This window comes from Nerophis ophidion, linkage group LG19 (assembly GCF_033978795.1).
Source record: "Nerophis ophidion isolate RoL-2023_Sa linkage group LG19, RoL_Noph_v1.0, whole genome shotgun sequence".
Classification (NCBI taxonomy): domain Eukaryota; kingdom Metazoa; phylum Chordata; class Actinopteri; order Syngnathiformes; family Syngnathidae; genus Nerophis; species Nerophis ophidion.
The window spans coordinates 47,733,914-47,750,350 of record NC_084629.1 but is presented as its reverse complement, the minus strand read 5'-3'; the positions used below and the strand labels follow the sequence as shown (position 1 = coordinate 47,750,350).

At 40.1% G+C, this 16,437-nt stretch overlaps 1 protein-coding gene and 1 long non-coding RNA gene across 5 annotated transcripts; one reads left to right on the top strand and one right to left on the bottom strand.

The window, feature by feature from the left end:
* The first annotated feature begins 1,566 nt into the window (after positions 1-1,566).
* Positions 1,567-15,918, top strand: hnrnpa3 (heterogeneous nuclear ribonucleoprotein A3). 3 transcript variants are annotated; one of them, XR_009803018.1, is made up of 12 exons: positions 1,567-1,720; positions 5,664-5,786; positions 5,902-6,048; positions 6,117-6,327; positions 6,403-6,492; positions 7,966-8,037; positions 10,166-10,207; positions 11,466-11,594; positions 11,692-11,811; positions 11,883-11,949; positions 13,085-13,149; positions 15,314-15,918. XR_009803018.1 is itself a non-coding variant. In XM_061880190.1 (11 exons), the coding sequence occupies exons 1-10, from the start codon at positions 1,703-1,705 to the stop codon at positions 11,936-11,938; spliced, it is 1,008 nt and encodes a 335-aa protein (XP_061736174.1). In that variant the 5' UTR covers positions 1,567-1,702; the 3' UTR covers positions 11,939-11,949; positions 13,085-15,918. The 3 variants fall into 3 exon arrangements, 2 of the variants coding, with proteins under 2 accessions (XP_061736174.1, XP_061736173.1); XM_061880190.1 differs by having other exon boundaries at positions 13,085-15,918; XM_061880189.1 differs by lacking the exons at positions 13,085-13,149; positions 15,314-15,918 and adding an exon at positions 12,053-12,591.
* On the bottom strand, positions 12,141-16,071 carry LOC133538502 (uncharacterized). Of its 2 annotated transcripts, XR_009803019.1 has the most exons (3): positions 14,196-16,071; positions 13,030-13,113; positions 12,141-12,943 (listed from the first exon to the last, which is right to left on the bottom strand). It is a non-coding gene; the product is annotated as an uncharacterized LOC133538502 (long non-coding RNA). The 2 variants fall into 2 exon arrangements; XR_009803020.1 differs by having other exon boundaries at positions 13,030-16,071.
* Positions 16,072-16,437: the final 366 nt, after the last annotated feature.

Sequence of the window (16,437 nt, the reverse complement as noted above, 5' to 3'; positions counted from 1 at the left end):
AACGCGCCAGTGAGAGAAAAAATTATACCAAAGATAGTTGGTAGCAGATCAACTGGTCTAAAAGGCTGGAGCAGGGGTAGGGAACCTATGGCTCTAGAGCCAGATGTGGCTCTTTTGATGACTGCATCTGGCTCTCAGATAAATCTTAGCGGACATTGCTTAACACGATAAGTCATGAATAATTCCGCTGGTAATCACAGTCTTAAAAATAACTTTCAAATTATAAAACTTTCTCATGCATTTTAATCCAACCATTTGTTTTCTGTCGCACCTGTTCAAGAAGTCGCATTAATGGTAAGAAATATTATATTTATTATTGGTTAGCTTTAGAATGACAATGTTATCAAAAAGAATAAGAGACTTATTCCATCCATTTTCTACCGCTTATTCCCTTTTGGGGTCACGGGGGGCGCTGGCGCCTATCTCAGCTACAATCGGGCGAAAGGCGGGGTACACCCTGGACAAGTCGCCACCTCATCGCAGGGCTAAGAGACTTATTATTCTCTAGAAATGTTGGTCTCAAAAATGCACGCATTTAGTTGTAGTCAGTGTTAAAAAAAAATATGATATGGCTCTCACGGAAATACATTTTGAAATATTTGGCTTTCATGGCTCTCTCAGCCAAAAAGGTTCCCGACCCCTGGACTAAATGTTCTCCAATAATCCCACAAGGTTGATATTCTCTTTTATTTTAGCGGCCAGCTCCTAGTAGCCTAGGCCAGTGGTTCTCAAATGGGGGTACTTGAAGGTATGCCGAGGGGTACGTGAGAATTTTTTAAAATATTCTAAAAATAGCAACAATTCAAAAATCCTTTAGAAATATATTTATTGAATAATACTTCAACAAAATATGAATATAAGTTCATAAACTGTGAAAAGAAATGCAACAATGCAATATTCAGTGTTGACAGTTAGATTTTTTTGTGGACATGTTCCATAAATATTGATGTTAAAGATTTCTTTATGTTTATGTTTAGAAGTAAGTTGATGAATCCAGATGGATCTCTATTACAATCCCCAAAGAGGGCACTTTAAGTTGATGATTACTTCTATGTGTGGAAATCTTTATTCATGATTGAATCCCTTGTTTATTTTTCAACAAGTTTTTAGTATTTGTGTATCTGTTTTTCCAAATAGTTCAAGAAAGACCACTACAAATGAGCAAAATTGTGCACTGTTACACAATTTAATAAATCAGAAACTGATGACATAGTGCTGTATCTTACTTTTTGATCTCTTTTTTTCAACCAAAAATGCTTTACTCTGATTAGGGGGTACTTGAATTAAAAAAATGTTAACACTGAAAAAAGGTTGAGAACCACTGACCCAGGCAACTAGGAGCCAACAACTACAAAACAGTGTATTAACATTACAGCAATTGTATTGCAAGCTGTAATTCCCCTTGACACCACCAGGGGACGCAAGTTTCCACAAAGATCTCCATAGCCAGCCAGCAACGACCAAAAATTAACTTACATAAACGTTCCATGTAAGACGAAACAATGCCACATATTTGTGCGATCTGGTGATGGAATCAGTATTTATTTATGTTTATTTAGCAAGTGAAGTTTATTTCCCTCTGCGTCTATATAGGACAGTTCCGTGCTGTGCGGGCTCGGATACTGAGTGACGTCAGGGAGCTGGCGGGTCACGTGATCAGCCCCTCCCCCCGCCGCGTGAACCCACAGAAGTCTGCTGTAAAATGGATGTCAAGCCGGAGGTCGGATTCACTACATTATTTCTTGATTATGCATATGCTTGCATGTCGGTAGCAGTGACGCCATCGCCGCGCTTTGACGTGAACTATCGCGTTATGCTCCTTTCAACTTTGCGCTTTGTGCTCGCGTTGCTGGCGGTGGTCGGAACTAGCGGGCTAGCTCGCTAGCTAGCTAGTTAGCATTAGCATTAGCGCCGTCGTGTGCCCGACTTATTTAATGCGCGAATACACGAACCGTGTTTAAAACGCACACTTGTAAAGATAACGCTTTGTCGGATTAAAACTGATTTACGTGTCGAGGTGAAGCGAGTCGGAACGCTTTTAAAAAATCGACGGGCCTGGCTAGTAATCAAACACCTCGTTTCCCGCCATTGTGCCAAATAGTGATTCCCGGTTTTTTCCCCGCTGTTGTGCCTAAAAGTGATTCCCCTGAAAGCAGCGTATGTAATAATAATAATGGATTAGATATATATCGCGCTTTTCTATTATTGGATAGTCAAAGCGCTCACAGAGAAGTGGGAACCCATCATTCATTCACACCTGGTGGTGGTAAGCTACATTTGTAGCCACGGTAGACTGACGGAAGCGTGGCTGCCAGTTTGCGCCTACGGCCTCTCCGACCACCACCTATCATTCATTCATCATTCATTCACCAGCGTGAGCGGCACCGGGGGCAAAGGTGAAGTGTCCTGCCCAAGGACACAACGGCAACGATTTGGATGTCAATAGGCGGGGAGCGGAGCTGCAACCCTCAGGTTTCTGGCACTGCCGCTTTACACACTACGCGGGAATTAGTTTTTGCACATTACTAAAACAAAACGTTGGCATAGTACTTAAAGGCCTACTGAAATAAGATTATCTCATTTAAACGGGGATAGCAGGTCCATTCTACGTGTCATACTTGATCATTTCGCGATATCGTCATATTTTTGCTGAAAGGATTTAGTAGAGAACATCCACGATAAAGTTTGCAACTTTTGGTGCTGATAAAAAAGCCTTGCCTGTTCCGGAAGTAGTAGATGATGTGTGTGACGTCACGGGTTGTGGAGCTCCTCACATCTGAACATTGTTTATAATCATGGCCACCAGCAGCGAGAGCGATTCGGACCGTGAAAGCGACGATTTCCCCATTAATTTTAGCGAGGATGAAAGATTTGCGGATGAGAAAAGTGAGAGTGAAGGACTAGAAGAAGAAAAAAATTAAGACTATACAGTGGGAGCGATTCAGATGTTATTAGACAAATTTACTAAGATAATTCTGGAAAATCCCTTATCTGCTCATTGTGTTACTAGTGTTTTAGTGAGATTATATGGTCTTACCTGTACAACCCGAAGGTCGGCCCCACACCTTTCTTCAGCACCAGTCGACGGGTGGTGGCGATGCCCATCTCTGCCCTTCGCAAGGGACCCTCTTCGAAAGACGATCTTTCGAAATGATCGCTGCATAACACACTGTACTTTGTGTATGTGGTCCAATCCAACCGTGTTCGTTTGACCGCTGTGTTCCATAGTAAAATTTCACCGTCCTCTTTCGGGAATGTAAACAATGAAACACCGGCTGTGTTTGTGTTACTAAAGGCGGCCGCGATACACTTCTTCCCACCTGCAGCTTTCTTCTTTGACGTCTCCATTATTCATTGAACGAATTGCAAAAGATTCAGCAACACCGATGTCCATAATACTTTGGAATTATGCGATGAAACAGACGACTTATAGATGGGACCGGTGCTGGAACAAAATGTCCTCTACAATGCGTGATGTCACGCGCACGCGTCATCATACCACGGCGTTTTAGCATGATACTTTCGCGCGAAATTTAAAATTGCAATTTAGTAAACTAAATCGGCCATATTGGCATATGTTGCCATGTTAAGATTTCATCATTGATATATAAACTATCAGACTGCGTGGTCGTTAGTAGTGGGTTTCAGTAGGCCTTTAACTAAATGTGTATTACTCGGTGGTGGGCTGTGGGTTTCCCACCTAGGCCTTCAGTGATATCCGACTTCAAAGATTATCTCTGAAAATACCATCATTTATGTCCCCACATAACCATTGCTGGAGAAATACTATACAGTAACACATTTGTGCCCTACTGTGTACAACTTCAACAGTGTAAAATTCGTTTTTCTTTCTGGCACATGGGAAAATCAATTAAAACATATCTTTCGTTTAATGTCAAAATTCAAATTGCAAAAACACATAAATTTAGAAAAAATAAAATATTTCAACTCACATTTAGTAGAACCTATTAGACGCCATTCCCCATTTCGTGGCCAGAGCAGCTGAGCTAGCTTCCGGGGTTGGCCGACATCGTCTCACAAGATGTAGTTTCTCTTTAATATCCATCCATCCATTTTCTGCCACTTGTTCCTTTTTTGGGGTAATCCTTCTTTGAAATGGCCTTGCTCATATATTCGGTCTGGCTACGGCGTAACGCTTCCTGCGAAATTGAAACTTGTGAATGGATACTCACTTTGGAATGACAAGTGAGTTTCCAATCACAGTCTCATGAAAGATTTGCGGAAAGATTTAAGTAGCATCAGGCTACTTAAATAGGGTACTGTCAACAACTTGTGATCTGATTGGCTATCGCAACTGTCTATCAACTCTATATATTCTCAAAATAATCAGCTAGCTGTCCCGATGAGTATCCAATCACAATCAACGTGAGGCCATCTAGAAGGCCTTACTGACAACAACTCGTTATCTGATTGGCTACTGCAACTGTCTATCAACTGTATGTCCCCGTTTACTTACAGTGCACAGACGCCCGCATTGTTGATTCTGAAGGATCTTCGCAGATTTGCTACAGCAACAATCAAACAGAGTTTACTTATATAACCCTAAATCACCATTGTCTCAAAGGGCTGCACAAGCCACAACGCATGGCAACATAAGCTAGCTGAATTCTGATCGGATACAAACTAAAACTAAAAACAGTACTGGAAGGAGCATTATACGACATGAAGATAATATGAATAAGATATTTAGGGAAAGTAAATTAAAAAAATAATTTTATCTCTAATTATGATCATGATTTGTGGTTATGTTAGGCCAGCAGAGAAGGCCCTGCTGACCCTGACGGCACACCACTGGTATTACTAAATATGTATTTTGATTTACACTCACTGGCCACAACATAAGGAGCACAAGTACAGTCAAATGCTTTTCAGCTGTGCTATAAATCCAGTAGTGTTAAAAGTGGCACTGTCGTATAGTCATTTAAAAACAGTGGAGGTGAAAACTTAATATGTATCATGCTGATTTTTTTAGATATTTTCATTTTGTTACTCAAACATGGTACATATCACTGATTATGATGCAATGTGTACTACAGCCACAATAATAAACATATTTTATTTATGGTGGTAACCAAGTATGAGCATCGTGTAGCTGACGGGGGTTAAAACGCACAGCAACCTCCAAACGCTTCAAGCACAAAAATTATGTAACTATACAAATGCAGCAATTACTTAATGCTACAAATGCCAAAAATAAATGTTGCATGTTCACGGAACAAAGTGAAAGCTTGCCATGCTCCCAGGGGAGCCGGACCTGAAGAAGTGTTAAACACTTAGCCACAATATTTTACATTATTACGCACCGCAGCTGATGTACATAGTTAAAGACCAAGTGTTTATAGCTAGACATTTAAAATAAATGTTATTTCCACTCTGGGCATCGTGGCTTTAAAGATGGACATCCAACACGTCTGCTTCTATAGGAGCTTGGCAAACTTCTGTTTTGGATAATATCTGTGTTTGGCGCATTCGGATGTTGCTGCACGTTTTCACCTATTGTCCCCCGTACTTATGAGGTCATTTTTGGTACAGCCATTTTATTGGATCTCACTTGTGAACCGTGAGTGATAAAATTGCATAACAATACAATGCATGTTCATGAGTGTAGTTAAAGGTTTTTCATTGTGTTGTTAAACATGCAGGACTGTAATTCGAAAGAGCCGGAGCAGCTTCGGAAGCTGTTTATTGGCGGCCTGAGCTTTGAAACCACAGAGGAGGGTTTACGGGCCCATTTTGAGGAATGGGGTACACTCACAGACTGTGTGGTATGTTTTAAGTGTGTAATTGATCTAATTGCTTGCATAAGGAAAATACAGTTTGGTTACTGAATTTCTATGGACAGTAGTTACATTTTCTGTGTTTTGTTGCACTGTTTTTTAGGTGATGAGAGACCCCGGCAGCAAGCGGTCAAGAGGCTTTGGCTTTGTGACCTACTCCTCTGTGTTGGAGGTTGACGAGGCCATGAAGGCAAGGCCTCATAAAGTAGATGGCCGAGTTGTTGAACCCAAGAGGGCCGTGTCCAGAGAGGTACCCAAAGTGCACCACAGGAACACACATGGGTGTACACGTGCGTCTGTTCATCCCTCTTGTTCTAGGACTCCAATAAACCGGGGGCTCATCTGACAGTGAAGAAGATCTTTGTGGGCGGTATCAAGGAAGACACTGAAGAGTACCATATCCGAGACCATTTCAAGAAATATGGAACAATCGAATGCATCGAAGTCATGGAGGAACGCTCCACCGGAAAAAAGAGAGGATTCTGCTTTGTCACTTTTGACGATCATGACACCGTAGACAAAATTATCGGTAAGTGATGACCGACTTAGCTTGCTATCTGGCGTTCAAATGGATGTGGTGAATATCTCCATTTATACCATGCAGCTCAGAAATACCACACCATCAATTCGCACAATTGTGAAGTCAGGAAGGCGCTGTCAAGGCAAGAAATGAATGCGATGTCCAATAACAGGGGTAAGCACACATTCCACTAGATCAGGGGTCCGAAACCCATCCATCCATCCATTTTCTACCGCTTATTCCCTTTTGGGGTCGCGGGGGGCGCTGGCGCCTATCTCAGCTACAATCGGGCGGAAGGCAGGGTACACCCTGGACAAGTCGCCACCTCATCGCAGGGCAGGGGTCCGAAACCTTTACTTTCAAAAAAGACTCTTCCACGAAACAAAAAATGGTATGAAGCCACAAAATGTAACAAGTCAGTGTATGTTTTGGTCTTTGAATTTTCTTTTCATGGATGGGAATTGAAAAGCAAAAATTTTTTTTTTTTTTTTTTTGTTCCTTTGAAACTCAAAAATTAAATTGAAAAACGTATTCTTTTTTTTTTTACTGTCAAAGAGTAGTAAATCCATCCATCCATGTTCTACCGCTTGTCCCTTTTGGGGTCGGGGGGGGGGGGGGTTGCTAAAGCCTATCTCAGCTGCATTCATCTTTAAAAAAGAAGACTTTAATTTTAGATTTTCATATAAAAAAAAAATAATATAACGGAAAAACATGTTTTTCATATTCCAAAACCAAATGTTGCTAATTAAGACGAGACTGCTGGCATATAGGTAAAATGCGGGTTTTATGCTGCGTTTACATATAAAACATGATCATTTGGTCTGTCTGATGCAGGATACAACACTAGTGGGTTTTTTTTTTTCCTTTGGGTCAATCCCACGGTCTTGTCCTTGCATAGGAAATTTTAGTTTTGGTCCATTTTTCGTTTGGCCTGACTTGTTATTTTACTTCTTACACTTATATTAAAGATACAATGAACATTTACCCATTTAGATGTAGTTATTGATTTCTTTGACACAAAAAATGAATTTTTACAACTATATTAAAAATACAATGACAATTTAACCATTTGGATGAAGTTATTGATTTTTTTGACACCAAAAAAAAAGAATTTTTTTTGTTTTAAATTTTTATAAATAAAAATCAGATTAACTTATCTTTTTGTTTTTCAATTCCTGTTCAAGAAAGAGAATTCAATGACCAAAACATTAACTGAATAAGAACTTATGTATTTAAAAAAAAAAATGTTTTATTCTTTTTTTGTTTTGTTTTGTTTTCTTTTTTTTTTTTTTTACTGGCAAAATAATCCAAATTTTCTTTAGAGATTTTTCTGTTTTGGTATTAATACATAAGCACAGAAGAAGCCACCATCTCTCTCTCGCTGTACACACCGGCTACTCCTCACCTTTCCTTGCCTTCCTTGCACTCATCCAATCACCAGTCAGGACTCAGCCTGTACACATTCTCACAGATAGTCGGAAATTATAGAACTATTTTTAAAATTGCAAATTTTCCCTACAGCGATGTTAAAAAAAAAATCTAATGGGGGGCTGAAAGAAGGTTTGCAGACCCCTGTACTAGGTCATTCATACAGTCAGCTTTGTACACTGTCTGCTAACTTAAATATGACTGCCATCTTCGTTTTAGGAAGGAGTGGAGGCTCTAGTAACTACATGGGGAGAAATGATAACTACGGAGGTGGTGGAAACTATGGTCGAGGTGAGTAGCATATAAAATCTTTACATAAAAAAATACTTGCAATTTGAAAGTTCCTACAGTATCATTCTTCTGTCTTGCCCTTGTCAAGTAATACACAAAATAAGAAATAAAAAAGTTGTCCCCACATACCGTAATAGCGGCTGAAATTTGGAAGACAAAGTTTTACAAACGCCCCAACATTGTTCAACCAATCAGCGTTTGACAACACAGCCAACCCCTCAATAGTTTCTGCAGGAACTTTTAAAGTTTACCTAGCGACTACAAACCCAATTAGTTCTTGGTGGAACATTATTTACCTGGTTAGTTTTTGGTGGAAACAGAGGGATATTTCATTTTACCATGGTAAATGGGAATGTTCCTGTAAAAGGGCCTCACGATGTTGTTTCTCAAATGAGGTCATTTTCCAACAAGTAACACATTATAGACTGTTTTTATTTGAATAGCTTAGTATTGAACAAGGTACCTTAAGGACAAATTATTTAGGTAAGGGGTCCTTGGCCTGGAAAACTTTAAAGACCTCTGCTTTGGACTCCAACTTACATTGTTTTAAATAACGAGGGTAATTAATTTTGAATTTATACCTCCCTTTTCAACATTACGGACCAACGAAGAGTCAAAATAAATACATTTGTTAATATTGAGATGTGAAAATTGTTAACCATTATTAGTTTCATATAACAACTTTAAAAAATTGTACCTCAACATTTAAAGGCCTACTGAAACCCACTACTACCAACCACACAGTCTATTTATCAATGATGAAATCTTAACATTGCAACACATGCCAATACGGCCGCTTTAGTTTACTAAATTACAATTTTTAATTTTCGCTGAGTTTCTTGTTGAAAACGTCACGGAATGATGACGCGTGTACGTCACGTCTAGGGTTGTAGCGGACATATATCATCCCAGCACCACACACGGCTAAAAGGAGTCTCTTTTCATCGCATAATTACACAGTATTTTGAACATCTGTGTTGCTGAATCTTTTGCAATTTGTTCAATTAATAATGGGGACTATAAATAAGAATGCTGTTGGTGGAAAGCGGTGGATTGCAGCTGCCTTTAGCAGCGAGACACAGCCGGTGTTTCTTTGTTTTGAAGCTTTAACATAGAGCGGTCAAGCGAACATGTTTCTCTACGTCAACCAGCAAGTTTTTGGATGGGAAAATTGTGATATTAAGTCAGCTCTTACCGGAGACTTCAGTGGATTATGGGACCTGCTCCTGTAGCTGTCAAAAAGGCATCTGTGATCTTGGCTCCTCTATTGGCTTCTCTCTGAGACATTGGCATTCACCGCACCCATCCGACCTTCAGGTATGACTTTAGAATCTCACTAAAACAGTATTAAAACAATAAGCAGATAAGGGATTTTCCATAATTATCCTCGTAAATGTGTCTAATTACATCTGAAACGCTACCACTGCCGCCGCCCGGAACCGTCACTTTTTCTTCTTTTTTTTTTTTTGTGCATCACTCTAACTTTCCTCATCCACAAATCTTTCATCCTCGCTCAAATTAATGGGGAAATTGTCGCTTTCTCGGTCCGAATAGCTCTTGCTGCTGGAGGCTATGATTATAAACAGTGTGAGGAGCCCTACAACCCGTGATGTCATGCGCACATGGTCTGCTACTTCAAGGAAAGGCAAGGCTTTTTTATTAGCGACCAAAAGTTGCGGACTTTATCGTCGATGTTCTCTACTAAATCCTTTCAGCAAGAATATGGTAATATCGCGAAATGATCAAGTATGACACATAGAATGGACGTGCTATCCCCGTTTAAATAAGAAAATCTCATTTCAGTAGGCCTTTAATCTGACAACGGTTGTTGAGGCGGCAGCACATGCCCAGAGTTGATCCTTTGGTGTTCGCTGTGTTTATCAGCGATATGACAATCATCTTTTGCAAGTGTCAACAGTTCAAAGAAAAAGCAAAACAGGTGGCGAATCATTTGACATTTACTGAACTCCAACATTTTAAATTGAGTGACTTTAAGTGAAGCAGTGTTCCACTGGGATTAGTGTACACTTTTCAATTGAACATAGTTAGTTGTGATGAGCTCTAAAATACACGTCTTCACAATATTTTTTTTATTCTCAATCCATTTTCTCTCTCTTTGGCCTTTCAGGTGACTATGGTGGAGGACGAGGTGGATATGACGATTATGACGGTAAGTCATTGGAAGAAAGAACAATGGCTTACATAATATAGGGATGCACAGATATTAGATTTTGACTGCCAAATTATGGTCTTAAGTAATCACGGTTTTACGGTTGTCGGACATAGATTAATTTCACAACATTTACAAAATTACAGGCATTTCTTAGAAATGTTGATGTTTATTCCTGTCGCTAATAACAGTAATCAAATAACATAATGACAGTAAAAAATAACAAACGTTAAAAATGCAGATAATGGGTTTCACCATGTAAAGTGCTTTGAGTCTCTAAATGCCCTATATAAATACAATTCACTTCACTAATTGTCAGGTATTGTCATTAACTGTCATCAATACCTATTTCAATAATCTACTGAGTGCCGTGTTAATAAGTGGAATTCACTTGCCCTGATGTGGCTCTGAGCTGAGGATGTTTTGGCTTTTGTAGCCCTTTGAGACACTTGTGATTAAGGGCTATATAATTAACCTTTGATTGATTGACATGATTAGATCTCATGGTATAGTGCTGTTATTCTAAAAGATCCTGATATGTTAGTATTTTGCACTTGCTATATTAACTTAAAATGCTTATAGTTAATTTAAGACAGACAGGAGCAAACAATCTCTAGTGTTAAACGGTCACTGAATGAAGCCCTCGAGAGCAGTACGGTGCTTTTTGTTTACACTAAACTGACTCAATGCTAAGCTACCAATTGTAAGTGACATGTTCATAGTTAACTCTTTGCCAACTAATTTTTTCATTAAGTAACTTGCCACTAACCTAGTTTAACTCAGTTATGTCTTACCTTTACTTTAGCGCTTAAAGCTGGGTGGTGATCCCGCAAACGCTGCACCATTTTGTACGTATTAGACAATATAGCTGCAACTTTCTTTAGGCCGGTTTTGCTAATGGATGAGCCATTGTCTTAAATGACTTCCTTGTAATTTTTGAAGATTCTGAAATGTTCCCACACTGACTTCAGCTTTTTTGGGGGTGGGAACAGTTCGCTGCTTTGTCTTACTGCCATGTTTTAAGCTGATGTAGCATACTAGTTTTTCTCCATTAGTGAGTGCACCGCTGGTGTAACTCTGTTTTTGTTCAGTGCAGGTTGTGCCGAACATAACGTACCAGCATAATGTCCACGTAAGGACTGAAACACGCGGTGTAATTTAACAACTGTGATGTTTTAAATCGCGGTTTATTATAAAACCGGTTATCGTTGCATTCTTACTAAGGTAGACAAACGTTTGTTGAATGTCCTGTTTCTAGGTCCTAGTGGAAATTATGGAGGAGGACAAGGAGGTTATGGAGGTCGGTCCAACTATAGAAGTGGAAGTCCTGAGTATGGCAATCATGGTGGTGGATATCGTGGTGGCTCTGATGGAGGAAACGATGGAGGTAAACTTTTCAATTGTCACCAGAATATCGAGATGTGAATTCAAAGGAAATGGTGCTGTATTAATCACTAATAAATAAACACCTTATCTAACGTCAGGATACAGAGGGGGTGGAAATTACAATGATTTTGGAAGCTACGGTGGTGGCCGTCAATCCAGCTATGGGCCCATGAAGGGAAACAGTTTAGGAGGCAGAAACTCAGGTGGACCATATGGAGGTAAGTTTTCCGTCCCATTGTGTCTTTACTAAGTAATCATAACAGAACTTAGTCAAATATTTTATTCTCAGGCGGCTATAGCTCCGGAGGCGGTGGTGGTGGTGGATATGGCTCACGGCGCTATTAGATATTATGTCGGTAAGTTGTGATGGGCTGTCACAGCAACCTTTGTAGCAGAGTACAGATTGAGTCCATGCAAGTGCAGAATAACTGTTTGTTTTATCCTGTATCCATTCAACAGGCTTCAGTTCTTACGATGAGCAAAGGAATTGTCAGGAAAGCTGCAGGTTACATTGAGGCTGAAATAATTAGAGCAACACACAAGTCAGACAGCTAACTGGGACATGTTTATTGAAGAAGGACTGTACATTATAATGAAGACATGATTCCCTGATCTTATTGTCATAGATGTTTGCCTGCGAAGCAACTTTTCCCCTTTGTGCGTCTGAGGTGATGCGTATCGTGCTTGCGGTGTCAGGGGTTAAGCATCATTTGATTTTTGATTTTTTTTTTTATCCAAGCTAAAGACCGCATTGTCATACACGGTTTAGCTTTCTGTTTATCAGTCTTTTTAACCTAGTTCTTGTCACTTAGCACAGTTGAGTTAGACCCCTTACAATTGTGTTGGAAAAATTATTTCTTGCAAGTATGTTTTTGATTGTGTGTGTGTGTGAAGCCCAGTAACACAGGTCCCTCAAAGAAATTAAGATTAGGGAACTGTAGTCTGTTCAAATATTTCCATCAGCTGACGTGATCAAATAAAATTGTTTTATAAAGTAACATGAGGATCAGTGCGTCATGAGTATGTGTTAGAGTACCTTATGTATGTATTTATGGACAAGGGAATTGTGGGTAGGCCCCGGCCATCCATCCCCTTTGTTTTGCGCAATGTATGATAATAGGAGCCACAATCGCCTGCAGCATCGCTAGTGTGGAAGATGCAGATGGCGGTCAGACAGCACATCTTCAGCGCCAGCACAGTGGACCAGTCAGCATTGTGACAGAGAGAGAAGGGAAGAGGAGGCAGCATGGAACACAACACCAACATGGAGGAAGCTTGCAGTGTCACGCCTGCTAGTGAGCTATCTGCTAGCGAACGAAAGACTAGTTCCTGGACAGGTGGGGGGAGATCCTGTTGAGTCAGACATATTGAAGTTTACCTACAAATACCATAGGTTTGAGACTTGCAAAGGGAGCGAGTGTCACACGAAAGCTGACCTTTTTAAGAGGGAGCAGGTAGCAGGTAAGAGTAACAACTTTGCTTGATTTACAGATGTGGGACGAGGCATTCTTGCTGAAAATCTGTAAAGGCGCAATAACATGGAAGGGTCTGGATGGGTAAGACTTATTTTTCCAAATATTATCCAAGGTTGCACATATTGTCATTTACCTACACTTGACAACAGGTAAAACTAGGAGGTTGTTGTTTTTTAACTAAGGCTGTCAAATTTAACGCATTTAACTACAATTTCCTTAAACGGTGCAAATTATTTTGATGTGTGATTGTGTACGCATCTTGTCTAACCCTCAGTCCATTCTGTTGCGTGAGAAAGTGAATCTGGGTTAAGCTTCATGCCATAAAAGTTGTGAGGTGAAAACAGAAAAGGGTACATTATGGAAAGCTCAGAACCAAAGCCATATCAAGTCGTTCTACCGTCACAGCAATCACTGGAGCCAATGCCTGCTGGAGCGCTTGCAATCAGAGAGGTGGAGCATTGCTTTTGTGTTTGGTGCATTGATAACATTAAATGCAGAATGTTACTGTAACCGGTTTAGTGAGATGAGATAAAGCTCAGCAGAAAGGAAAGACTGTTGGCAGGAAGTCAAGAGGCACTTTTTTGTTGCCAGGTCCATTGTCAAAAAACATCAAGCAGGCCCGGCTCTAACTAGGGAAAAGAGGGGGCTGAGCCCCCTCAAATAAACGTTGTGCCCCTGCAAATCAAAATGTTTGAAGTTGAGGAATTATATTTTAATAAACCCACAAAATGTATATATACAGTTAAAGTACCAATGATTGTCACACAAACTAGGTGTGGTGAAATTTGTCCTCTGCATTTGACCCATCCCCTTGATCACCTGCTGGGAGGTGAGGGGAGCAGTGGGCAGCAGCGGTGCCGCGCCCGGGAATCATTTATGGTGGTTTAACCCCCAATTCCAACCCTTGATGCTGAGTGCCAAGCAGGGAGATAATGGCTCCCATTTTTTTTATAGAGTTTGGTATGACTCGGCCGGGGTTTGAACTCACAACCTACCGATCTCAGGGCGGACACTCTAACCACTAGGCCACTGATTAGGTATACGACAAGTTGCCAAAATTATCGGCAGTCATTTAGAAATCCACTGAAAAAGGAACACGCTATAACACTCGTATGTTATCACCTTACCTCTTCTCGGTCTTTCGGCTCAGAGGCTCTGCAAGTCTGTGCGCACACAAAGACACGCTCCTCCCCGCAGCCCTCAGTAAACCAGTGGCGACAAATTTAAAACGAGACGAAAAGTTGTCAGAAACAAAATCCAATCATATTTAATATCGTCTTGTAGGTTAGTGGGCCAAATTCAGAATATACCCGATCACAGTTCTTTAATAGCGTACAATATGAGAGAGGGTGGGGTTCAGCAACAAAGGAGAGCCCAACCAGGTACTTTTTATTGTCAAAAGATTAAGTTAAATTTATCACCGGCGGCGCCTAAACAAAACGCTGTGTATTTAAAGTCTTCTACATTGTAATAAGTGAACACCTTAGCAAGTGAGGAGGACACAATTTACTTTTGTCGCAATATGATGCCATCAACAGGTGAGCCATCGTTTGGGACATTACACAACCGTAAGTTAAAGCGGTGTGTGTTTGCTGCTTCAGGTGCTGTGTCGAAATTTGCTGTACAATCAAAAAGAGCAACTGTTGCTCGTCCTGTTTAAACGGTGATGAAAACAAGTATGTAGGCTACCATTATTTCCCCACGCTGTAATATTCTACATGTCTTGCTTTCTGTCTGTTAGTATACAACGTGAACCTTCTCACGCTGAAAGTGTTAACATGCTTAGTGTTCAGAGAACACAATGAAATATAGTTAAAAAACAAGAGGTCAGTAAACACAATGAAATAAATAGAATTTTAAAACAACAAGGTGAACTGTTGACTCCTAATTAGTTGGTACAGTAAAACTCAACTTGAAAAGAAACATTACTATGTCTAGAGTGTAGGCGGTGCTATTAAGTTTCTCTTTGTGTGTCTGAGAGAGAAAATGTGTGGAGAATTCAGAAACTGTGAGGCATAATTCATCTGACCTGAGGATAAACTAGTTTGAGGAGAATGTTTTTGTAATATTTGTAAGACTACTGTGCCTTTCCATTTTGTTAATATTGACTACTGTGTGTGAAGTCCTACTAAAGGTTAAATTCAGTTTAAGAATTAGGCCATCAAATGAAGATAAATGTTGCGATACTTGATAAAATGTAGATAAAGGATCATTTAATTTATTTATTTTACTTTCATTTTTTTAGTTTCCCCCTGAGAGAATGCCACCTTTTTGTGGTTGAGAGCTACCAGCGGGGGCTTAGTCTTCAAATGAGACGCCCAAGTTGAACAGGTATGAAGGTGGAGGCCTGACAAAGTGCAATCCTATTCTTCAGGTTGGAGTTGGACACAGGCCCTGATTTACTAAAGGTTTGCTTGTACTAAAATATGTGCAAACTTGATAGTAGATCCTCTTTGCATGTGTTAAGTTTGTGCAAAGTGGATTGTGTCTTTTAAGTGAGCAAGCTGAATAAGGCGCACAATCTATTTTGTGTCTCTGTCTTCATTAATATGCCAAATATATGTTGATCATAAAAATGACCACAATACTGAGGACAAAATGCAAATATAATTAGCACGCGCAATGTGATTTATCAACACTAATTACTGTTTTGTGAGCACTATTTTGCGTTGTATTTTGGGCAAACTGACAGTACCACACACGGCTGCAGGATCAATGCTTGTGCTGCACAGACGAGAATCCTCCGTGCTACGTGTGTCAACATTTTTGGATTTTTGAAATATCGTCTATTCAACAACATTTTATAGCTGCTAGGGGAATTAAGGGGCTGATTAAAACTAATTCAATTGATGCGTTTTGGTGTCCTTTTCTATTTTGTTTAATGAGCGATTGTAGCTGAGATAGGCGCCAGCGCCCCCCGTGACCCCGAAAGGGAATAAGCGGTAGAACATGGATGGATGAATGGACTTTCTTTTCCACATTGAATATATATTATTAAAATATTTCTTTTATATGGAAAAAAAAAAATTCTCAAAGTCTGCATTTTTGCGTATTGGGTGGACTAAGTGCAGCCTCTCTCCCATGCACCTTCAGCGGTAAAAAAGTGGGGTCAATGTACAGTAGATGCACTGCACGACTGCTTTTAAAAAATGCCCATAAAATGTGGTAAATGTTTCCAGTATGTTTGAAAACATAGCAAAAATGCAACAGGTAGCAGCATAACATGAATGTGCAGTAAATGAGTGTCTCCATGGTGATGCCCCGTATAGCAGTGGTCCCCAACCTTTTTGTATCCGCGGACCGGTCAACGCTTAATAATTTGTCGGGGGGGGGGGGGGTTCTTTTTTTTTTTTTTTCCTTCTCGCTTTA